General features: G+C 43.1%; 2 protein-coding genes across 3 annotated transcripts in view; one reads left to right on the plus strand and one right to left on the minus strand.

Moving 5' to 3' along the window:
- The first annotated feature begins 798 nt into the window (after positions 1 to 798).
- Positions 799 to 9,429, plus strand: s1pr3b (sphingosine-1-phosphate receptor 3b). The gene is made up of 3 exons (XM_014138885.2): positions 799 to 1,064; positions 1,529 to 2,309; positions 5,339 to 9,429. The coding sequence occupies exons 2-3, from the start codon at positions 1,663 to 1,665 to the stop codon at positions 5,712 to 5,714; spliced, it is 1,023 nt and encodes a 340-aa protein (XP_013994360.1). The 5' UTR covers positions 799 to 1,064; positions 1,529 to 1,662; the 3' UTR covers positions 5,715 to 9,429.
- The window catches only part of shc3 (SHC (Src homology 2 domain containing) transforming protein 3), a 66,264-nt gene continuing 50,633 nt past the window's right edge, over positions 9,230 to 24,860 (minus strand). The window contains exons 8-12 of one of the 2 annotated variants that reach the window (XM_014138882.2): positions 21,858 to 21,999; positions 19,788 to 19,890; positions 14,983 to 15,180; positions 12,971 to 13,266; positions 9,230 to 12,638 (exon numbers count right to left, since the gene is read on the minus strand). In XM_014138882.2, coding sequence (XP_013994357.2) covers positions 12,510 to 12,638; positions 12,971 to 13,266; positions 14,983 to 15,180; positions 19,788 to 19,890; positions 21,858 to 21,999 — 868 coding nt within the window. In that variant the 3' untranslated portion in view covers positions 9,230 to 12,509. Of the gene's footprint in view, positions 12,639 to 12,903; positions 13,267 to 14,982; positions 15,181 to 19,787; positions 19,891 to 21,857; positions 22,000 to 24,860 lie in introns of both variants that reach the window. The other variant, XM_014138884.2, reaches the window with a different exon arrangement.

A 24,860-nucleotide genomic window follows, 5' to 3' on the forward strand; every position in this document is an offset into this window, starting at 1 on the left:
GTCTCGTCCCGTGTATTGTTATTACGGGTCTCGTCCCGTGTATTGTTATTACGGGTCTCGTCCCGTGTATTGTTATTACGGGTCTCGTCCCGTGTATTGTTATTACGGGTCTCGTCCCGTGTATTGTTATTACGGGTCTCGTCCCGTGTATTGTTATTACGGGTCTCGTCCCGTGTATTGTTATTACGGGTCTTGTCCCGTGTATTGTTATTACGGGTCTCGTCCCGTGTATTTACTAGAGGTTTTACTTCGCTCTTTTGTTCGGGTTACATCCCTGTTTTTGTTTACGTGTTTGTTTTTGGCTTCGTCCCTGTGCCTTTCATGGCATGTTGTATTTTTGGGTGGAGTATTAAAAACCCCAATTACGTATTCCTTCGCCTGTCTCCAATCCTTTATACAACATGATACCTACCACTTATTACTTCAGAAACAATGGTTTGAGCTGGGTTTTTTTTTTACCTGATGAAGAACTGTTTTGGATTTAAACGTTGTCAATAAAGTGGTGAATTGGGAGTTTTAACAGTGTGAGGGCCTTGTTTTTTTTTTAAATAAAAAAAGATTTTACCTTTATTTAACTTGGCAAGTCAGTTAAGAACAAATTCTTATTTACAATGACACCTACATTGTATCATGGTAGTTGTATCTTACCATGATGAAAATACTGGACTCAATATTGATCCAAATGACTTTGAGTAATGCATGTTTAATAATGTCTGCAGTGTTGTTAATACAGCCCTCCCTAGTTTCCCGTCAGTCTCTCTGGAAGGGAGGTGTGAGCCTTCAGCCATTAGTCAGACATGGAAGAAAGAGGGGCAGGCTACTTCAGTACAGATGTAGAGAAATGTGTAAAGACAAATACTGAAACTTCTGCAAGAAGAACTTTGGGGGTGAAGGAATAACGTTGTAGACTCGTATTATTACTAAATGAAGAGGATTTATCACCACCACTTGAAGAAATGTAAAAAATATTTAATTATCTGAAAGAAGCTTGGATGAAGTCGAGTAACTTTCGCGCGTCGCTGGAAAGGATCTCTGAAATCGGCTCCAGACTAGAGCATCTGACGGTGACTCTTTACTATTTACATCTATAGCTGGACGGGATTCTAATTCCTTTCAATAGGCTATAATAAAAACTATGATTAAAAATATATTTTGTTGGCTATAGTCGCCAGTATAAACTATAGACAAAAATAAAATGTGTTTTTAAGATTATCTTTATTTGAAATGTAACATAATTTAGTGAAATTACATGAATTGTATTTTTTTCTGGTTGTATGTTATTTTGTGTTTAAACACATTAAGAACAAAGGGTGTGCTCGTCGAGAGCCTTTGAATTGGCAGTAAGATTTAAATGACAGCATACCTCAATCATAGACTAAATGAAACATGTTTCTAGGGCAGCAACTCTGGATAATAAACGTCTCAATTTCCGGATAGATGCTACCCAGATGCACTCATTCATTTTCGATCAAGAGAGAGGGATAAAAAAAAACTAACGTGTTAATAATCTTTTTTTTTTTTTATCTAGCTGGTCCATCACTTTTCAGCTCAGCTGTAAAAGGTGGGATATTCGTCGATCTCACTCAAAAAAGGACTTTTAATACGCCTCTTTACTCATCTCTGCTGGACATTTGTGGAATAACAGCTTGAAAACCAGAGACGATGAACCAGCAGATATTTATCCACTATAACTACACAGGGAAGCTGGAAAACCGTCAGAATGGAAAAATCACAGGTGGTGGCGTCACCTTGGATGCTAAAACCATCGTGTTCCTCATCATCTGTTGCTTCATAATCCTGGAGAACCTGATTGTTCTAGTAGCAATATGGAAAAACCACAAGTTCCACAACCGCATGTACTTCTTCATAGCCAACCTGGCGTTGTGTGACCTTCTGGCTGGGGTGGCTTATATCGTCAACCTCCTCATGTCAGGGGAGAAGACCCTTCACCTGTCTCCAGTGTTGTGGTTTGTGAGGGAAGGGAGCATGTTTGTAGCCCTGGGGGCTTCCACATTCAGTCTCCTGGCTATAGCTATAGAGAGACATCTGACCATGATTAAAATGAGGCCCTATGATGCCAGTAAGAATTACAGGGTGTTCTTGCTCATAGGGACCTGCTGGCTCATAGCGATATCCCTGGGAGCATTGCCCATCCTGGGGTGGAACTGCTTGGACAACCTCCCTGACTGCTCCACAGTCCTACCGCTCTATACCAAGAAGTACGTGGCCTTCTGCATCATCATCTTCATGGCCTTGCTGCTGGCCATGTCCGTCCTGTACATACGCATCTACATGTTGGTGAGGACCAGGTATGCATTGATGCTATCTTATGGTGATCGATTGGTCTGTCTGTCTGTCTGTCTGTCTGTCTGTCTGTCTGTCTGTCTGTCTGTCTGTCTGTCTGTCTGTCTGTCTGTCTGTCTGTCTGCTGTCTGTCTCTGTCTGCCTGCCTGTCTGTCTGTCTGTCTGTCTGTCTGTCTACACATCTAGTGGCTTGCAAAAGTATTCACCCCCTTGGTATTTTTCCTATTTTGTTGCCTTACAACCTGGAATTAAAATAGATTTTTTTGGGGGGGTTGTATCATTTCATTTACACAATGTGCCTACCACTTTGAAGTTGCAAAATATGTTTTATTGTGAAACAAAGAAGACATAAGACAGAAAAACTGAACTTGAGCTTGCATAACTATTCACCCCCCCAAAGTCAATACTTTGTAGAGCCACCTTTTGCAGCAATTACAGCTGCAAGTCTCTTGGGGTATGTCTCTATAAGCTTGGCACATCTAGCCACTGGGATGTTTGCCCATTCTTCAAGGCAAAACTGCTCCAGCTCCTTCAAGTTGAATGGGTTCCACTGGTATACAGCAATCTTTAAGTCATATCACAGATTCTCAATTGGATTGAGGTCTGGGCTTTGACTAGGCCATTCCAAGACATTTAAATGTTTCCCCTTAAACCACTCGAGTGTTGCTTTAGCAGTATGCTTAGGGTCGTTGTCCTGCTGGAAGGTGAAGAGTCTCAAATCTCTGGAAGACTGAAACAGGTTTCCCGCAAGAATTTCCCTGTATTTAGCGCCGTCCATCATTCCTTCAATTCTGACCAGTTTCCCAGTCCCTGGCGATGAAAAACATCCCCACAGCATGATGCTGCCACCACCATGCTTCACTGTGGGGATTTTGTTCTCGGGTGACGAGAGCGTTTTCCTTGATGGCCAAAAAGCAACATTTTAGTCTCATCTGACCAGAGTACCTTCTTCCATATGTTTGGGGAGTCTCCCACATGCCTTTTGGCGAACACCAAACATGTTTGCTTATTTTTGTCTTTAAGCAATGGCTTTTTTTTCTGGCCACTTTTCCGTAAAGCCTAGCTCTGTGGAGTGTACAGCTTAAAGTGGTCCTATGGACAGGTACTCCAATCTCCGCTGTTGTGCTTTGCAGCTCCTTCAGGGTTATCTTTGGTCTCTTTGTTGCCTCTCTAATTAATGCCCTCCTTGCCTGATCCATGAGTTTTGGTGGGCGTCCCTCTCTTGGCATTTTGTTGTGGTGCCATATTCTTTCAATTTTTTTATAATGGATTTAATGGTGCTCCATGGGATGTTCAAAGTTTTGGATATTTTTTATAACCCAACCCGTATCTATACTTCTCCCCACCTTCGTTCCTGACCTGTTTGGAGAGCTCCTTGGTCTTCATGGTGCTGCTTGCTTGCTGCTGCCCCTTGCTTAGTGGTGTTGCAGACTCTGGGGCCTTTCAGAACAGGTGTATGTATACTGAGATCATGTGACAGATCATGTGACACTTAGATTGCACACAGGTGGACTTTATTTAACTAATTATGTGACTTCTGAAGGTAATTGGTTGCACCAGATCTTATTTAGGGCCTTCATAGAAAAGGGGGTGAATACATATGCACTTCTGAGTTGTTTTTTTTTTTTCAATTTTTTTTAAACAATTCACCAATTCAGACTATTTTGTGTATGTCCATTACATGAAATCCAAATAAAAACCAATTTAAATTACAGGTTGTAATGCAACAAAATAGGAAAAACACCAAGGGGGATGAATACTTCTGCAAGACACTGTACATGTTGGTCAGGACCAGGTGTGTATTGATGCTATCTATATGTTGGTGAGGACCAGGTGTGTATTGATGCTATCTACATGTTGGTGAGGACCAGGTGTGTATTGATGCTATCTACATGTTGGTGAGGACCAGGTGTGTATTGATGCTATCTACATGTTGGTGAGGACCAGGTGTGTATTGATGCTATCTACATGTTGGTGAGGACCAGGTGTGTATTGATGCTATCTACATGTTGGTGAGGACCAGGTGTGTATTGATGCTATCTACATGTTGGTGAGGACCAGGTGTGTATTGATGCTATCTACATGTTGGTGAGGACCAGGTGTGTATTGATGCTATCTACATGTTGGTGAGGACCAGGTGTGTATTGATGCTATCTACATGTTGGTGAGGACCAGGTGTGTATTGATGCTATCTACATGTTGGTGAGGACCAGGTGTGTATTGATGCTATCTACATGTTGGTGAGGACCAGGTGTGTATTGATGCTATCTACATGTTGGTGAGGACCAGGTGTGTATTGATGCTATCTACATGTTGGTGAGGACCAGGTGTGTATTGATGCTATCTACATGTTGGTGAGGACCAGGTGTGTATTGATGCTATCTACATGTTGGTGAGGACCAGGTGTGTATTGATGCTATCTACATGTTGGTGAGGACCAGGTGTGTATTGATGCTATCTACATGTTGGTGAGGACCAGGTGTGTATTGATGCTATCTATATGTTGGTGAGGACCAGGTGTGTATTGATGCTATCTACATGTTGGTGAGGACCAGGTGTGTATTGATGCTATCTATATGTTGGTGAGGACCAGGTGTGTATTGATGCTATCTACATGTTGGTCAGGACCAGGTGTGTATTGATGCTATCTACATGTTGGTGAGGACCAGGTGTGTATTGATGCTATCTACATGTTGGTGAGGACCAGGTGTGTATTGATGCTATCTACATGTTGGTGAGGACCAGGTGTGTATTGATGCTATCTACATGTTGGTGAGGACCAGGTGTGTATTGATGCTATCTATATGTTGGTGAGGACCAGGTGTGTATTGATGCTATCTACATGTTGGTGAGGACCAGGTGTGTATTGATGCTATCTATATGTTGGTTACTTGTTTTTTTGTCTTCTGTCTTGGATGGATGGGTGGCCGGTGTCCATGCATCCATCCATCCATCCATCCATCCATCCATCCATCCATCCATCCATCCATCCATCCATGGTTTTATTTATCTCTCTGTCTTTCTATCTATCCAGCAGTCGCAAGGTGACGAAACATTCGAACTCAGAGCACTCCATGACCCTCCTCCGTACTGTCATCATCGTGGTCGGCGTCTTCATTGCATGCTGGACGCCCATCTTCGTCCTCCTCCTCATTGATGTGGCCTGCGAGCATCGCTGCTGCACCATCCTCTACAAGGCCGACTACTTCATAGCCCTGGCCGTGCTCAACTCTGCCATGAACCCTGTTATCTACACCTTGGCCAGCAGGGAGATGAGGAGAGCCTTCTTTAGCTTGGTCTGTGGCTGTCTGATAAAGGGGAAGGTCTCCAGCAGCGGTGAGCCCAATAAGCCCAGTAACCTGGAGCACAGCAGGAGCACAGCAGGAGCACAGCAGGAGCACAGCCCATAATAATCCTAACAACCACAGCAGGGCAGATGAGCAGCAGAAGAACAGGGACAGTAGTCTGAATATTATAGTGGCACAGACCTTGATAAAGAGTCCAACATCATCGTGCGCCAATGTGGCCAATGGAGAGGAGGGTTGAGGTTTTCTGCTGGGCCCTGAACCTCCATATCCAAATCATTCTGAATGAACACAAGAGACTACGAAGTGTGGCAACGCGAGACATTGTAGCCCTATGCTGTGCATAGGATGGAGAGACATTGAAGGCCTATAATGTAACTATACTGACAAAAGATATAAACGCAACATGTATAGTGTTGGCCCCATGTTTCATGAGCTGAAATAAGAGGCCCTACATTTTCCATACGCTTTTTGTAGCTTATTTCTCTTCAATTTTGCACACAAATGCTTACTGCAGGAATGTCCACCAGAGCTGTTGCCAGACAATTTAATGTTAATTTCTCTACCATAAGCCGCCTCCAACGTCGTCATAGAGAATTTGGCAGTACGTATGATGCGTTTCTATTTTTGTTCAGTATATTTAGCCGAATTACTTCATAACCACAAACAAGCACTTGGCTCTCCCTCTCTGTGAGGGTAGAGGGTCCAGAAACTGTCCAGACCAGATAAACACTGTGCAGTCGAGATATAGGGGGCTATATTAAATTCGGCACCTTTTTAAAGGTAACGTTTTCTGCTTTCGCAGAGACTGCATTCATGGTAAACGCTGCATATGTTTAATTACCTTTAAATGTCAAATCGCTCTATGACGCAGATATTCCGCGGTCCAAATTTAATCTAGGCCATAAACTACAGTGAAGCTGTAGACTGCCACTATACTGTAGGTCCTGTAAAGCACGCATGGTGGGCTGGGATGGTAAACAGATGGTTATTTTACATTCATTGTAAATGTAACTCTTGAAAAAAGCTATTTATTATTTTTTTGTTTGTCATACTTTGACATATGTGTACAGTTTTTCCTAAATACTGTTACTCTACATTATAAACTGTGTGGTTCGAGCTCTGAATGCTGATTGGCCGACAGCTGTGGTATATCAGACCGTATACCACGGGTATGACAAAACATTTATTTTTACAGCTCTAATTAAGTTGGTAACCAATTTATAATAGCAATAAGGCACCTTGGGAGTTTGTGGTATATGGCCAATATACCATGGCTAAGGGCTGTATCCAAGCACTCGTCGTGCCTAAGAACAGCCCTTAGCCATGGTTTATTGACCATATACCACACCCCCTCGGGCCTTATTGCTTAATTATACAATGGTAGCATGCTCTTTGTTTTATTGTGTAAAACGATTGTATTTAACCAGATGATTTGCTCAACATTATGCTACTACCTGTACTGTAGCATCATTTAACTGTTAATATGTCTATGAGCTCATGGAAGCTTCCCTGTAGCAGAGCTAAACCAGGTTGAAGTGAAGCTTCCCTGTAGCAGAGCTAAACCAGGTTGAAGTGAAGCTTCCCTGTAGCAGAGCTAAACCAGGTTGAAGTGAAGCTTCCCTGTAGCAGAGCTAAACCAGGTTGAAGTGAAGCTTCCCTGTAGCAGAGCTAAACCAGGTTGAAGTGAAGCTTCCCTGTAGCAGAGCTAAACCAGGTTGAAGTGAAGCTTCCCTGTAGCAGTGCTAAACCAGGTTGAAGTGAAGCTTCCCTGTAGCAGAGCTAAACCAGGTTGAAGTGAAGCTTCCCTGTAGCAGTGCTAAACCAGGTTGAAGTGAAGCTTCCCTGTAGCAGAGCTAAACCAGGTTGAAGTGAAGCTTCCCTGTAGCAGAGCTAAACCAGGTTGAAGTGTTGACTGGAGGTTGCAGGGCACCACCCTCTGCTGCTATGTACTAAAGCAGTGGTCACCAACCTTTTCTGAGTCCAGACCAATTTCTGAGTCCAAAAGCAAACCGCTCAGATTTTTTATTTACATGACTTAAAAAATGTAAGCCTATGCAACATTAACCAATTAAAAACAGTACTGTAGTAATGAGGTTTGTGCAGTAGGCTATAGGCCCAATACATTATCACTGTATATTGGCTAGGCTTGAATTACCCTGCCAATGTTGTTTTTCGCAGGACATTCTAAAATTATATTTCAACATTGTAGGTATATGATCAGACTGGTAATAGATAATTTGATGTATTACTTGTGAGTGACAAAATAATAATATTTTTTGATTTTACTGTACTGATGGCCTGCATCTGATGGTCAGTCTGAGGGGAGGGAGGGAGCAGCGGTGAAGCAGCCTCTCAAACGACTCACCGTCCCTCCCTCCTCTGAGAAAAGGGTAAACAGTCTTCCAGCTGATGGCAAAACTCAAAGTCGCACTGCATTATTTCTGCCTCATGCACCCACGGCTGAGTGAGCATAATAATTCGCTTTTTTTTTTTACTGTACTGATGGCCTGCATCTGATGGTCAGTCTGAGGGGAGGGAGGGAGCAGCGGTGAAGCAGCCTCTCAAACGACTCACCATCCCTCCTCTGAGAAAAGGGGACACAGTCTTCCAGCTGATGGTGAAACTCAAGTCGCACCACATTATTTCTGCCTCATGCACCAATTCATGCTGTTACTCCTATGACCAGAGAAAGTGTCATTTTCCTTGATATTGAAAAAGACACAAGCTGCTAATAATAACTAAGGCTTATTAAAACACTTTCCTACTCATTCATTGCAGCTGCAGTGCTGGTTGTAGAATGAGTGGAAGTAGGGAGAACACGCATTTTATGGTTTATGAAAGTGTTGACGTTGCTGAATAACAACTTAAACATGTACTTAGTTGTAAAAACAGCAGCTCTTTGCTGTATTCATCGAGTCTCTCTCTCGAGTCATGGTTTTAAGTGTTTTGAAATCTCACAGTATCAACTTTGCTGTGCATTTGAGGCTTCTTTTTACAGCCTATGGCTCGAGGAAACTGCAGACACGGTAAGCTGAGCTATCTGATTGGCCAGCGGTAGGCCTATAGGGGAACTTGATTTTCTCTCTGGGCCTGCCGGGTACGTGGAGTTCCACCTTCAAGCACATGAAACGGTTCAAAATGGAAACACTTTTTTTCCTTTCTGGCGCTATGGCTGCGGAATCATGTGCACCTACCACCAACAGCGCTAAACCAAAAAATGACATAGGAACGCAAGTCCTTATCATTGTTTTTGACAGAAATGTTTGGTGATCGACTATGAATGCCTTGGAGATCGACCACTGAACTAAAGAGACTTTTCAGTTCATCTATTCAGCTGACAATTGCTCAAGACAAACATAAACAAACTTCTCAAATAAGACAAATATTTTTCAGACATAACAGTAAATTTTACACATTAAGTGGTTCAGTTGGAATGCAATTAATCGGAATACTGTATGTAGAAAACAGCATTTGATATAAAACAATCGATTGATGTTATCACTGATGTTATCACTACATACGTTTGCTGTGCATTGAGGCACATATACCGCATGCTGTTTAATGGGAGTCAGTGGAACTGCATGGAAAATAGTATGACTGTTCATCAAACAAAAAAAGAACATTCACGGTTTTATTGCCAACAGTCATACAGAATGATGATAACTCATACAACCAAAGACTAAATCTGTAAACATTGTTTGGACTCATTTCTTTGTTTTTTTTTTATTTTTTACTTGTTCCAAAATGTGTTTTTGTGGTCCTTCTGACAAAAAGACTCATCATATTCAGAATTTGGAAACTAGAGAGAGAGAAAAACGTTGAATCTCAAGCAGCAACACTCAAGCAGTACTGCGAAACACAACTCTTAGAATGCGTCCCAAATGGCACCCTATTCTCTATAGTGCAATACTTTTAACCAGGGACCCCTGGTCAAAAGTAGTGCTTTATATAAGGATTAGGGTGCCAATGGGATGCACTCTAACGAACGGCAGGGCATGCCCATGAAGAAGTTCCAGCTATTGCACTTTGAAGAAGAAAAACACCATTGGTACAAATAAAAGGCACATTTTCATCAACAGAAATCTGAAAAAGCCATGTTCTAGTGTGACTCCCTACAGTATACATGGGGATGTTGAGTTGACTCACAATTCTTTGTTGAGCTAACATAACATTATTTATGCCAAGCTATTACTGTAATGGTGTAAGATTGATTCATGTAAGATTATTTGATTATTTGTTTAAAGGTTTGAATATCATGCGTCGACCTCCAGTCAGGATTTGTCCCTAAGAGTTTTGGGAAACTATTCTTCAATCTGGTCCTTTCCAAAAAGTCACTGTACAGATCTGCCAAACAAAATGTATAACTATTCTATTTCGTCTGTTCATAAACTGCCACGAAAGCAGCGGGCTGTCTGTAAATGTACACAATCTAGACTAAAAGTACATGGAACTGCTTTAGGTTAGACAGCAACTGTATCATATTTTGATGGGGAGGTTATCATATCATAACATTGCTATGATCCCCTTTAAAAATCAGAGTAAGACTTATTTAAAAGACAGTTGTGAGAGTAGATCCACGTTCACTTCCTCTTGCTGCAAAATACAGGTAGCCTACAGTATCATAAATCTTCTTGTCAATCAAATGAACTGGAAACACAGGTTCTGTTTTGGATCAATCCTGTACACATCATTATCTAACAGCATCAGTATCCCGTTTGTCACAGGTTTTGTAAATGGTCATAGTATTCAGTTTCTGTACTTATGCATGAACATGAGGCTAAAACATGTTTTATTTTCAGCTTCTGTAACCATTTAGATAAATGGCTGTTTTACCTATGCAATTACTGTAAAAAAATAAAAATTCTAAATATGTATTGTAAACTATATTAATGTATAGATTTCAAGTGGTTGAATTTAAATAAGTTGTACCATACAACTCCAATATTCATTATTTTTTATTTTATTACAATGTTATCACAATAGGTATATAAAACAAATATGTAACATATGCTATATAACATGATAAATATAATTGAACTATTCCTAGTTATGTAAATTCAGTCTAAATGCATAGGTAAAAGGCCAATTTAGCTGTTCTATCAGTCAGCTTTTCTGTACTTGATGACCATTCTGTGATGTCAATAGACCTATCCAAATCCATACATTGAGAAATGAGAATTAATTTATAATCAATATTGTTACACAAGAGAAAGTGATCTAATATCCTTATTATCTAATTAAGAGTGCGCTAGGTGAAATCGCGAGGATTTTTCTAAACCTCCCGTCGGTATAGTGATTTAAGTTAAAACACGTTGGTGAATTGTTCTCAATACAATTAACACAGATAATCTTTTAAACTTCTGATTGTGCTATACATTTGTGATAATAATTTGTCAAATAATACACTTTTAAAAGTCCACTATAAAGCCATAAATGCTAGAAATGATGTGAAGAATATTCATTTGCATGATCGAAGCTCCAAACTAGTTGACTTACTACACACCCAGTTTAAAGAAGGATCCAGAAACCAATTATGAAATAATATTTTGAAAAGCAATAAATATATATATATATATTTTTTTTAACAGTGTGAGCATACACAAGTAACTCCCAAGGGGGTTCAAGGTCTATGAACAATGTCCACAGGAACAGTTAGATTTGTCAAGTCATGCGACTGCAGTGACACAAGTAGAGTACTTCATTATAAATAAAATGTCATTGGGTCAATCTCAATAGTAATAACTTCATTCCTCATGCCCCTCCCTCCTTGTTTCCTTCTCAAAGCACATTGGAGCAGAAGATGTGAGGGTCCTCCCCTCGGATCTATATAGCCTCATGAAACCAGACTGACCACTGAGCTTACGTTTCGTGAAGTGAAACAGAATGTGACATTGTCACATTTTTACATTTACATTTTAGTCATTTAGCAGACGGTCTTATCCAGAGAGACTTACAGTTAGATCAGTCTGGTTTCATAAGGCTATCGGAAGGTTTTGAGAAGGGGGGGGGGGGCAAGGAGAGAGGATGCAAGGAATCAAGGGAGTACAACAGATTCACCCAGTATCTTTAAAGCCATGTTGACAGCACTATGAGGGGCCAAAGGTTGCGACCCCTGACCCCAACACACTGTGACTACTGTAAAGCAAAACACATTCACGTCTTTAATTCTTATAAAGCAGATTCATTTTAGCCTGGTCACAGACCCATTTGTGCTGTCTTACCCACTCCTATGGGCTATGGTCATTGTCCCGCCCTCAGGTGTTGGCAAGACATCACAAACTGGTCTGGGACCAGGATAGATTCATTAGTAACCCCAAGGGAAGATGTCGTCGCGCTATAGCTGCGATAAAGGACAAATAATCCTAAAATAGTTTCAATATAAACAACAGCATTTTCAAATAGTTGTTCTCCTCTATGTAACTCCTACTTACCAATGACTGTGTAAATCTGGTTGTGCTTGATAGACAAAACAAAAATTCAGGGTTTTATTCGAAAATACTATTTTCTTTCCCCTCTTTGATGTCGATTTGCGCTTCGTCATCTAAACTACTAACTTGTTTTTCTTTGTTTTTAAAACACCAAATCAACATATATGTCCCAAATGCACCTATATGTCTTCTCAAAAATATAGCATTTCAATCATCACAACAAAATAATAACAGTTCTATAAATATTTTTTATATCAGCAAACCTTCTTCTTTCTCATCCTCCTTTTTGTGGCCTGGGAGTTTGCTCAGCCACAGACCGCTTCCAAGACACTGTCATCATCGTTAAGTAACCTTTTTTCAACAATAATATATTCTCTATTTTCATCTTCAAGTTTCAGGTTTTCAGGAGGAATTGGAGGTTTAAGTTTCAGAACTCCATCTCCCATCAGGTTTAGTGAGTGGATCGTCACTATTTCCTGTTGCCCACAGGCTGCTTCAGACAAAGTTCACTTCCTGCAGACACTATGGGTAAGCTGTTGTCACGGTGATGGCCTATCAGGTGACTGATGCTGTCAAATATGTGATCTTTTGTCCGCACCTTTTCAAAAGATACAAAGGATACAAAAGTGAGTGAGTGACATGGGGGATAATATGAGTATTATTTACAGGTAAACATTTCTCTAGCATACTGTATCTCTCTCTCTCTCTCTCTCTCTCTTTGTCTCACAATTACTTACTCACTGGACACACACTAGTTGAATCAATGTTGTTTCCATGTCATTTCAACAGAATTACGTTGGCCCAATGAGTAATAGACGTTGAATTGACCTCTGTGCCCAGTGGGTATTTACTCAATCACTCACCCTTTCTCTTATTCGCCTTTTCACACTAGTGTAACTCTCTCTCGCCCGCTTCTCCCTCCCTGCTCACCGTGCCCTCAGGATTCACCAGCAGTAGGTGTTTGGCCAGCCCATTGTGCATGCCCGTCAGTACGTACGACCCAGGGTTGGTGGTGCTCTTCCTAACCAGGAAGTCTCCGTCGTCTACCAGTAGTTTCTCTGCGTCTCGTCGGCTCATCTCTCCGTGGTACCAGGCCTGGCCTTCCAGCTCCTCCTGGGCCTTGAAGGCAGCAGAGCGCACCAACAAGGGGCTGGAGTTATCCACAGATCCAGCCTTGTGAAGGGCAGGGACCGCTGACTGGGTCAGGATGGCATCCTCAAAAGGCTCTGTGGTGGTGGGATAAAGAATACATGTAAGCAGGGAGCACAATATGGCGGAAATAGGCCTATGCAGGTACAAAGGGGAGCATGGACAATGTAAGTTGTGTAATGTATGTTACACCATTGCATTGTTGAATACTAGTTTGTGATTGGCTTGAAAAGCATTCTATAGCGTGCATTATTTAAGTGAAGAAGAAGCCGGTGTTTGGTGGATATATCGGCATGGGTGTTGTTAGGCCCGAGACGAAGTTCAAGTAACAGACACATCTCAACATCAACTGTTCAGAGGAGTCTGCGTGAATCGGGCCTTCATGGTCGAATTGCTGCAAAGAAATCACTACTAAAGGACACCAACACGACGTGGAACACACCTTCCACGTCGTTCATACATTGTTTTTAGAACGCCTAGCCCCTGGTTGATTATAACTTCCATAATGTATGGTGAGATGTGGTACTATGCTATATGTCTGTGTAGTCATACATGAATACTTCCCTAGTTTTATTCCTGGAAATAATGACACTTATGTGTAGGCACTCGGTAGTAATTGAAACATTATTCAGTAAATTGTTCATATAGTGTAAAGGAGGAGGAAGAACCTGGATAAAGGAACCTATTATAACCAAGATGTCACCTCATCCCCAGCCTCCATTATGACACACATGGTTCTTCATTCACCTCGACGCTACATTCATAAGGAGCAACGTGGCATACATGCAATTTGTTTGTCAGATATATCAGCTATATCTGAATAACATGCAGTATACCTGTAACCCTCAAGTTGGGGGGAGGTTGTGGGAAGCCACGACATATTATAGTGTCTACAGCACAGGAGGCTGCTGAGGGGAGGACGGCTCATAATTATGGCAAGAACAGACCTAATGGAATGGCATCAAATACATGGAAACCGTGTGTTTGATAACACTCCGCTTATTCTGTTCCAGCCATTACCACGAGCCCATCCTCCCAAATTAAGGTTCCACCAGCCTCCTGTGGTCTACAGTGATATCTCCCTTTTGTCTTGGACCTGACACAATGTAATTATAGCACAAAACAACCCCCTGGAAACAATAGCCAGATCACCTCTATAATTATAATCATGTCTCGTGGTTGGACTAGTGTTATTACTGTTAACAATTAGCGATTAGTGGTAAGGTTCTTCTATACAGGTTCAATAGGAATTATACTAGTGTTATTAGCATAAACATTTTAGCAGTGAGTTTCTTATTTTTATAAGTATGTTCAGCCGGTCCTAAATCACTCCCTATCCATCCCCCTTGTTCCCTTACACCTCTATGTTAGTATGTCTAAGGATAAGTATAAGCAGTGTAGTGGTAAAGCTTCAGATCTGTAAACATTGAAGGGCTAGGGCCAAGGGGAGGGGTAGATATCGTAATAGGACCAGATCATTGGATAGGATTATGCTAGTGTTAACAGCAATTAGCGTTTAGCAGTTAGTTTCTTCTTCTTGTCGATGTTGAATGGGAATATTCTAGTGTAATTAACGGTTCGCGGTTAGTCTTCTCGTAGATGTTGAATAGGAATATGCTAGAGTTATTAGCATTAGGGTTAGTTCTTACTCATGTCTTTCCTGGGACTGTCTTTTGCTACGCCTGATGCCCCCTCTGCCATGCTGTACAATAATGTGAATATTGCTTACAGGCAAACATATCTCTCTCTCTCGTTACTGTTAGCAATAAGCAGTTAGAGGTAGGTATTCTTACTCATGTCGAACAGGTCTTTCCTTGGACTTTCTTTGGCTGCTGTGCCCGTTGCCCCTTCTGCTGCCATGCTGTCCTGTTCAGCCTGCAGCGCTGCCAGCACCTGGGCGTCGATCTGCTGGGTGTTCACGTACGTAGGCACATCCCCCGTTTTTGGTGCTGTGCTCTTCCCCTCCGGCAGACTGTAGATGTCACATGATCCTAGACGTCAAAACAAAAGTTAAAAGCAAGAAAAACGAATTTATATTTTCTGTCATCTGAAGAAAAAAATAGACAATAAAGAGTCTTTCTCTTCTTACCTGGGGGGAGTTATGAGTTAGTAGAAACGAGGGATGCATATCTTTCTCTTTCAAGACGACTAGATACGCATCTATGGGCTCTGGCACCATACACGAATGATACGTATGTAGATACATGGGCTCTTATACCATACAGGAATGATACGTATGTAGATACATGGGCTCTTATACCATACAGGAATGATACGTATGTAGATACATGGGCTCTTATACCATACAGGAATGATACGTATGTAGATACATGGGCTCTTATACCATACACGAACGATACGTATGTAGATACATGGGCTCTTATACCATACACGAATGATACGTATGTAGATACATGGGCTCTTATACCATACAGGAATGATACGTATGTAGATACATGGGCTCTTATACCATACAGGAATGATACGTATGTAGATACATGGGCTCTGGCACCATACAGGAATGATACGTATGTAGATACATGGGCTCTTATACCATACAGGAATGATACGTATGTAGATACATGGGCTCTTATACCATACAGGAATGATACTTATGTAGATACATGGGCTCTTATACCATACACGAATTATACGTATGTAGATACATGGGCTCTTATACCATACAGGAATGATATGTATCTAACTCAACAATAAAATAAACATCCTTTTTCAGGACCCTGTCGTTCAAAGATAATTCATAAAAATCCAAATAACTTCACAGATCTTCATTGTAAAGGGTTTAAACACTGTTTCCCATGCTTGTTCAATGAACCGTAAACAATTAATGAACATGCACCTGTGGAACGGTCGTTAAGACACTAACAGCTTACAGACGGTAGGCAATTAAGGTCACAGTTATGAAAACGTAGGACACTAAAGAGGCCTTCCTACTGACTCTGAAAAACACCAAAAGAAAGATGCCTCATCTGCGTGAACATGCCTTAGGCATGCTGCAAGGAGGCATGCGGACTGCAGATGTGGCCAGGGCAATAAATTGCAATGTCCGTACTGTGAGACGCCTAAGACAGCGCTACAGGGAGACAGGACGGACAGCTGATCGTCCTCGCAGTGGCAGACCACGTGTAACAACACCTGCACAGGAACGGTACATCCGAACATCACACCTACGGGACAGGTACAAGATGGCAACAACAACTGCTCGAGTTACACCAGGAATGCACAATCCCTCCATTATGCTCAGACTGTCCGCAATAGGCTGAGAGAGGCTGGACTGAGGGCTTGTAGCCCTGTTGTAAGGCAGGTCCTCACCAGACATCACCGGCAACAACGTCGCCTATGGGCACAAACCCACCGTCGCTGGACCAGACAGGACTGGCAGACAGGACTCGTCTTCATTGACAAGTCGCAGTTTAGTCTCACCAGGGGTGATGGTCGGATTTGCGTTTATCGTCGAAGGAATTAGCCTTACACCGAGGCCTGTACTCTGAAGTGGGATCGATTTGGAGGTTAAGGGTCCATCATGGTCTGGGGCGGTGTGTCACAGCATCATCGGACTGAGCTTGTTGTTATTGCAGGCAATCTCAATGCTGTGCGTTACAGGGAAGACATCCTCCTCCCTCATGTGGTACCCTTCCTGCAGGCTCATCCTGACATGACCCTCCAGCATGACAATGTGCCACCAGCCATATTGCTCGTTCTGTGCGTGATTTCCTGCAAGACAGGAATGTCAGTGTTCTGCCATGGCCAGCGAAGAGCCCGGATCTCAATCCCATTGAGCACATCTGGGACCTGTTGGATCGGAGGGTGAGGGCTAGGGCCATTCCCCCCAGAAATGTCCGGGAACTTGCAGATGCCTTGGTGGAAGAGTGGGGTAACATCTCACAGCAAGAATTGGCAAATCTGGTGCAGTCCATGAGGAGAAGATGCACTGCAGTACTTAATGCAGCTGGTGGCCACATCAGATACTGACTGTTACTTTTGATTTTGACCTCCACTTTGTTCAGGGAAACATTATTCCCTTTCTGTTCGTCACATGTCTGGGGAACTTGTTCAGTTTATGTCTCAGTTGTTGAATCTTGTTATGTTCATACAAATATTTACAAAATATTAAAATTAAACGCAGTTGACAGTGAGAGGACGTTTCTTTTTTTGCTGAGTTTAGATGCATGGGATCTGATACGATACATGAACGACACGTTTTAGTTTGAAACGATTCGGTGCCGATTCTATTTGATTTGTCGCGACTGCCGGCGGTCGAAGTCGCCGACCTTCTAGCCATCGCTGATCCTCTTTTCATTTTCCTTTGGTTTTGTCTTGTATCACACCTGGTTCCAATTCCATTCATTACATGTTGTGTATTTAACCCTCTGTTCCCCCTCATTGTCCTTGTCGGTGATTGTTTGTTTGTAAGCTTTGTGCAAGATATGTTCTGGTGTGCGACGGGTTTTGTACCCACGTGTATTATTTTGTATATTTTGGTTTTCTGAGTTTTTGAGCACTTATTAAACTGCTCCGTTTTATACCAAGTTCGATCTCCTGCGCCTGACTTCCCTGCCACCAGCACGCACCCTTACATGATTAGAGTAACAAAACGATTTGGTTCGATACGATTCAATGCACACTTTTATTGAATAAACACATTCATTTTCCATTCAAATCTGCTGCTGATGGAGCTCATGAGCTGGGCCTCTCTGAGCTGGGCCTCTCTGAGCTTGGCCTCTCTGAGTTTGGCCTCTCTGAGTTTGGCCTCTCTGAGCTGGGCCTCTCTGAGCTGGGCCTCTCTGAGCTGGGCCTCTCTGAGCTGGTCCTCTCTGAGCTGGGTCTCTCTAAGCTGGATCTGTCTGAGCTGACTTGTGTGGGTGTGTCAAGATTTCCCTTAGCCGGAAATAGCTGGCTTTTGACCTATAAAAAAATAGAAAAGCTGATAAATAAAATTGGCACAGGCAAATTGTCCGGGAAAAGAAGAAAAAACACCATTGTGAAGTAACGCTTTTTAGCCTCTTCATTGATGGAAATACGCGTCGATGGAAATTCATTTGACTGGTCATGTTTATCCGTCTATAGGTTCATTTGCATAATTTTGTGTACTTAATTTGCCACTTGTGTACAGTATATTCGTTATGTATCTTTGTTATGTTTATATTCGTTATGTATTTTATCACATGCGTACAGCATACAGATACAGTCTTTGAGCGTAAAATCTGTCAGACAGCGCGAGAGCTGCTGCTACAACATCTCAAACAGCAAATGCAAAGGCAACGGAAGGCAAGTGACACACCACTTTGCAATGAGCTGGAGGCAGTATGCATTTTGAAAACATATACTTAACTGTTTGAAACCTGAAGGTTTTACTACATATTATGAGGCATGTCTTACCTTGCTTCAAAGTAGCCTAGCCAAAATCAGACCATATCTGTGGATGCCATTATTTTATATAAACGTTCTTATTTTTATCATATTTGTACTGTGTACTTGAGCTTGTGTCCTGAAAAGTGACTACACCTCAGCAATTTATTTTAAAGAATGACCAGAAAGGTGAGATTTTGAACTTTCTTGGAGTATTCAGCATTACTAGTTATTGCTTATGGCCTTCTCATGATAAATAATTACTTTTGGGGATTACATAGATTACATTTTAGATTAAAATCAAATCAAGCTTTATTTATACAGCACATTTCAGACATGGAATGCAACAGAATGTGCTTCACAGGAAAAAATATATAAAAACAATGGGGAAAAAACGGAAATATTTGCTACACAACAAATGTAAGAGGATAAAAAACAAAAGAATAACAATAAAAACTGAACAACTAAAAAGCCCCCTAATGAAAAGCAAAGCTAAAAAGGTGTGTTTTAAGATATTTTAAATATGTCCACAGTTTAGTCTCTCCCTCAGGTTCTCTGGCAGGCTATTCCAGAGGCTGGGGGCATAATAACTAAAGGCTGCCTCTCCATGCCTCTTGGTCTTAAGCTTTGTGATAGTTAAAAGGCCAGTGCCAGAGGACCTGAGGGACCTACTGGGTACATAACTTAAAAACATGTCTGACATGTATTGGGGTGCACAATTGTGGATTGATTTAGAACAATCTTAAAATGAATTCTAAATTCACAGGCAGCCAGTGCAGAGACCTTAAAATTGCTGTAAGGTGTATTCTCCGTATGGTCTTGGTCAGTACCCGTGCTGCAGCACTCTGTATGTTTTGCAATTGACCAATGGCTTTCTTCAGTAGACCAGACAGGAGAGCATTACAGTAGTCAAGCCTGCTTGTAATAAAAGCATGGATGAGTCTCTGTATCAGCCTGAGAGAGAAACGGCCGTACCTTGGCAATGTTCCTCAGGTGGTAAAAAGCTATTTTGGTCCTAAGATTATGTTTAGTTAAATTTAACTGGGACCGATACGTAATGGTCAATCGTAATGGTGAGCGAGAGAGAAGGTGAGACGGAGAGAGAGCAAGAGACAGAGAAAGACAGACAGAGAGAGAGGGCAGAAAAACAGAAAAAAAAGACACGTCCAGAAAGATATCCAAAGAGAGAGAGAGAGAAAGAGAGACCAGAGACAGATAGATCCTCTTTTACCCTGTTGGACGAGTATCCCAGTAGGCCTCCTGTCCGCTCCCCAGATCTCGCCACAGTGTCTACCCTGGTAGTAAGTCTGGTCCACCCCAGCCCCTGGGGCCTGCTGCTCGAGGGACAGACACAGGAACAACAACAGAATGAGTCAGAGAAAAATAAAGATAAAAAACAGCAACTCTTCTGCAAGGTCTGTATTCCTTCCTTCCTCTGTCAGCAGTATCCATCTCATTCATGATTGGGAAGCAAATCAAATCCCAGAGGCTAACAGGATGTATTTCTAGACTGTGGTGACGTATGTAGGCCCTGGGTGCCATAGGAAGAGGTAGCATGGATGAGGTAGGAAAGATAAGGTAGGATGGATGAGGTTGGTGTGGCTGAGGTAGAATGGATGAGGTAGGATAGATTAGGTAGGTGTGGATGAGGTTGTGTGGATGAGGTAGGTATGGATTAGGTAGGTGTGGATGAGGTAGGATTTACGAGGTAGGTATGGATGAGGTAGTATGGATTAGGTAGGTGTGGATGAGGTAGGATGGATGAGGTTGGTGTGGATGAGGTAGGATGGATGAGGTTGGTGTGGATGAGGTAGGATGGATGAGGTAGGATGGATGAGGTTGGTGTGGATGAGGTAGGATGGATGAGGTAGGATGGATGAGGTTGGTGTGGATGAGGTAGGATGGATGAGGTTGGTTTGGATGAGGTTGGTGTGGATGAGGTAGGATTGACGAGGTAGGGGTGGATGAGGTAGGATGGATGAGGTTGGTGTGGATGAGGTTGGATGGATGAGGTTAGTGTAGATGAGGTAGGATGGATGAGGTTGGTGTGGATGAGGTTGGTGTGGATGAGGTAGGATTGACGAGGTAGGTGTGGATGAGGTAGGATAGATTAGGTAGGTGTGGATGAGGTTGGTGTGGATGAGGTAGGATGGATGAGGTTGGTGTGGATGAGATAGGATGGATGAGGTTGGTGTGGATGAGGTTGAATGGATGAGGTTAGTGTAGATGAGGTAGGATGGATGAGGTTGGTGTGGATGAGGTTGGATGGATGAGGTTAGTGTAGATGAGGTAGGATGATGAGGTTGGTGTGGATGAGGTTGGATGGATGAGGTTAGTGTAGATGAGGTAGGATGATGAGGTTGGTGTGGATGAGGTTGGATGGATGAGGTTGGTGTAGATGAGGTAGGATGATGAGGTTGGTGTGGATGAGGTTGGATGGATGAGGTTAGTGTAGATGAGGTAGGATGATGAGGTTGGTGTGGATGAGGTTGGATGGATGAGGTTAGTGTAGATGAGATAGGATGGATGAGGTTGGTGTGGATGAGGTTGGATGGATGAGGTTAGTGTAGATGAGGTAGGATGGATGAGGTTGGTGTGGATGAGGTTGGATGGATGAGGTTAGTGTAGATGAGGTAAGTGTGGAATGGACATCCTGGGAATTGTATTTGTAACTGGTGATGACGTACGTACACATGTTGATTTGCGGTGCAACGCCAGCGAAGCCAAGATAGTGTGTTAATGTCTCGCAGTGATCACATAAAACATGTATGTAGTCACTGTTCAAAACTGTGTTGAACTCTTTGCATAAAAGCATCTGCTAAGTGGTATATATTATTATAGCTAAGTGGATGGTGAGGTAGGTGTGACCAGGTTTTCTGTGTCTCAGTCTGGTTGGTTGGTCCAGCCTAGCCTGGTATTTATGAACCATCCTGGGGGCATATCTTATTATGATATTACTATAGGGAGGTGGATGAGGTAGAATTGTATATATTTTATATATATATATATATACACATTTTAACCTTTATTTAACTAGGCTAGTCAGTTAAGAACAAATTCTTATTTACAATGACAGCCTACCCCGGCCAAACCTGGGACAATTGTGCAGCGCCCTATGGGACTCCCAATCTCTGCTGGATGTGATACAGCCTGGATTCGAACCAGAGACTGTAGTGATGCCTCTTGCACTGAGATGCAGTGCCTTAGACCGCTGCACCACTCTGGAGCCCTAAAGTGTAGCACTCTGTACTGGCTGTTGCTACTGCATATGGTGAGATGTGGCGAGGGAACTGTCCAGTACCTCAGCCTGGATGCTCTGGCCTAGCCGGGTGTCTATGAACCCTCCAGGTGGTGGCATCTTGCCGGGGATGTTGTTGTAGTATGGATGATCAGCAGGCTCCTCCTCCTCCTCCTCTGTCCAGACTGACTCCATATTCAGAACCCTGTCATCACACAGAGGGTCGATCAGCTGTGAATTGCTGCTCACTAGAAAGCAGGATTAATACATGCATCGTGAAGCTCTTCCTGCAAACATTACAGCAAATATCTAGCAGGGAGGATGTAAGGACGTACAGCATATGTCTAGCAGGGAGGATAGGAAGGACGTACAGCATATATCTAGCAGGGAGGATGTAAGGACGTACAGCATATGTCTAGCAGGGAGGATGTAAGGACGTACAGCATATGTCTAGCAGGGAGGATAGGAAGGACGTACAGCATATGTCTAGCAGGGAGGATGTAAGGACGTACAGCATATGTCTAGCAGGGAGGATGTAAGGACGTACAGCATATGTCTAGCAGGGAGGATGTAAGGACGTACAGCAAATGTCTAGCAGGGAGGATAGGAAGGACGTACAGCATATGTCTAGCAGGGAGGATATAAGGACGTACAGCATATATCTAGCAGGGAGCATGTAAGGACGTACAGCATATGTCTAGCAGGGAGGATGTAAGGACGTACAGCATATGTCTAGCAGGGAGGATAGGAAGGACGTACAGCATATGTCTAGCAGGGAGGATATAAGGACGTACAGCATATATCTAGCAGGGAGGATGTAAGGACGTACAGCATATGTCTAGCAGGGAGGATGTAAGGACGTACAGCATATGTCTAGCAGGGAGGATAGGAAGGACGTACAGCATATGTCTAGCAGGGAGGATAGGAAGGACGTACAGCATATGTCTAGCAGGGAGGATGTAAGGACGTACAGCATATGTCTAGCAGGGAGGATGTAAGGACGTACAGCATATGTCTAGCAGGGAGGATAGGAAGGACGTACAGCATATGTCTAGCAGGGAGGATAGGAAGGACGTACAGCATATGTCTAGCAGGGAGGATAGGAAGGACGTACAGCATATGTCTAGCAGGGAGGATAGGAAGGACGTACAGCATATATCTAGCAGGGAGGATAGGAAGGACGTACAGCATATGTCTAGCAGGGAGGATAGGAAGGACGTACAGCATATGTCTAGCAGGGAGGATAGGAAGGACGTACAGCATATATCTAGCAGGGAGGATAGGAAGGACGTACAGCATATGTCTAGCAGGGAGAATAGAAAGGACGTACAGCAAATATCTAGCAGGGAGGATGTAAGGACGTACAGCATATGTCTAGCATGGAGGATGTAAGGACGTACAGCATATGTCTAGCAGGGAGGATGGAAGGACGTACAGCATATGTCTAGCAGGGAGGATGTAAGGACGTACAGCATATGTCTAGCAGGGAGGATGTAAGGACGTACAGCATATGTCTAGCAGGGAGGATGGAAGGACGTACAGCATATGTCTAGCAGGGGAGGATAGGAAGGACGTACAGCATATGTCTAGCAGGGAGGATGTAAGGACGTACAGCATATGTCTAGCAGGGAGGATGTAAGGACGTACAGCATATGTCTAGCAGGGAGGATGTAAGGACGTACAGCAAATGTCTAGCAGGGAGGATAGGAAGGACGTACAGCATATGTCTAGCAGGGAGGATGTAAGGACGTACAGCATATATCTAGCAGGGAGGATGTAAGGACGTACAGCATATGTCTAGCAGGGAGGATGGAAGGACGACAGCATATGTCTAGCAGGGAGGATGTAAGGACGTACAGCATATGTCTAGCAGGGAGGATGTAAGGACGTACAGCATATGTCTAGCAGGGAGGATAGGAAGGACGTACAGCATATGTCTAGCAGGGAGGATGTAAGGACGTACAGCATATGTCTAGCAGGGAGGATGGAAGGACGTACAGCATATGTCTAGCGGGGAGGATAGGAAGGACGTACACCATATGTCTAGCGGGGAGGATGTAAGGACGTACAGCATATGTCTAGCAGGGAGGATGTAAGGACGTACAGCATATGTCTAGCAGGGAGGATGTAAGGACGTACAGCATATGTCTAGCAGGAAGGATGTAAGGACGTACAGCATATGTCTAGCAGGGAGGATGTAAGGACGTACAGCATATGTCTAGCAGGGAGGATGTAAGGACGTACAGCATATGTCTAGCAGGGAGGATAGGAAGGACGTACAGCATATGTCTAGCAGGGAGGATGTAAGGACGTACAGCATATGTCTAGCAGGGAGGATAGGAAGGACGTACAGCATATGTCTAGCAGGGAGGATAGGAAGGACGTACAGCATATGTCTAGCAGGGAGGATGTAAGGACGTACAGCATATGTCTAGCAGGGAGGATAGGAAGGACGTACAGCATATGTCTAGCGGGGAGGATAGGAAGGACGTACAGCATATGTCTAGCAGGGAGGATGTAAGGACGTACAGCATATGTCTAGCAGGGAGGATGTAAGGACGTACAGCATATGTCTAGCAGGGAGGATGTAAGGACGTACAGCATATGTCTAGCAGGGAGGATAGGAAGGACGTACAGCATATGTCTAGCAGGGAGGATGTAAGGACGTACAGCATATGTCTAGCAGGGAGGATAGGAAGGACGTACAGCATATGTCTAGCAGGGAGGATAGGAAGGACTTACAGCATATGTCTAGCAGGGTGGATGGAAGGACGTACAGCATATGGCTAGCAGGGTGGATAGGAAGGACGTACAGCATATGTCTAGCAGGGAGGATAGGAAGGACGTACAGCATATGTATAGCAGGGAGGATAGGAAGGACGTACAGCATATGTCTAGCAGGGTGGATAGGAAGGACGTACAGCATATGTCTAGCAGGGAGGATAGGAAGGACGTACAGAATATGTCTAGCAGGGAAGATGTAAGGACGTACAGCATATGTCTAGCAGGGAGGATGTAAGGACGTACAGCATATGTCTAGCAGGGTGGATAGGAAGGACGTACAGC

The sequence above is a fragment of the Salmo salar genome, chromosome ssa13, assembly GCF_905237065.1.
Source record: "Salmo salar chromosome ssa13, Ssal_v3.1, whole genome shotgun sequence".
Taxonomy (NCBI): Eukaryota; Metazoa; Chordata; class Actinopteri; order Salmoniformes; family Salmonidae; genus Salmo; species Salmo salar.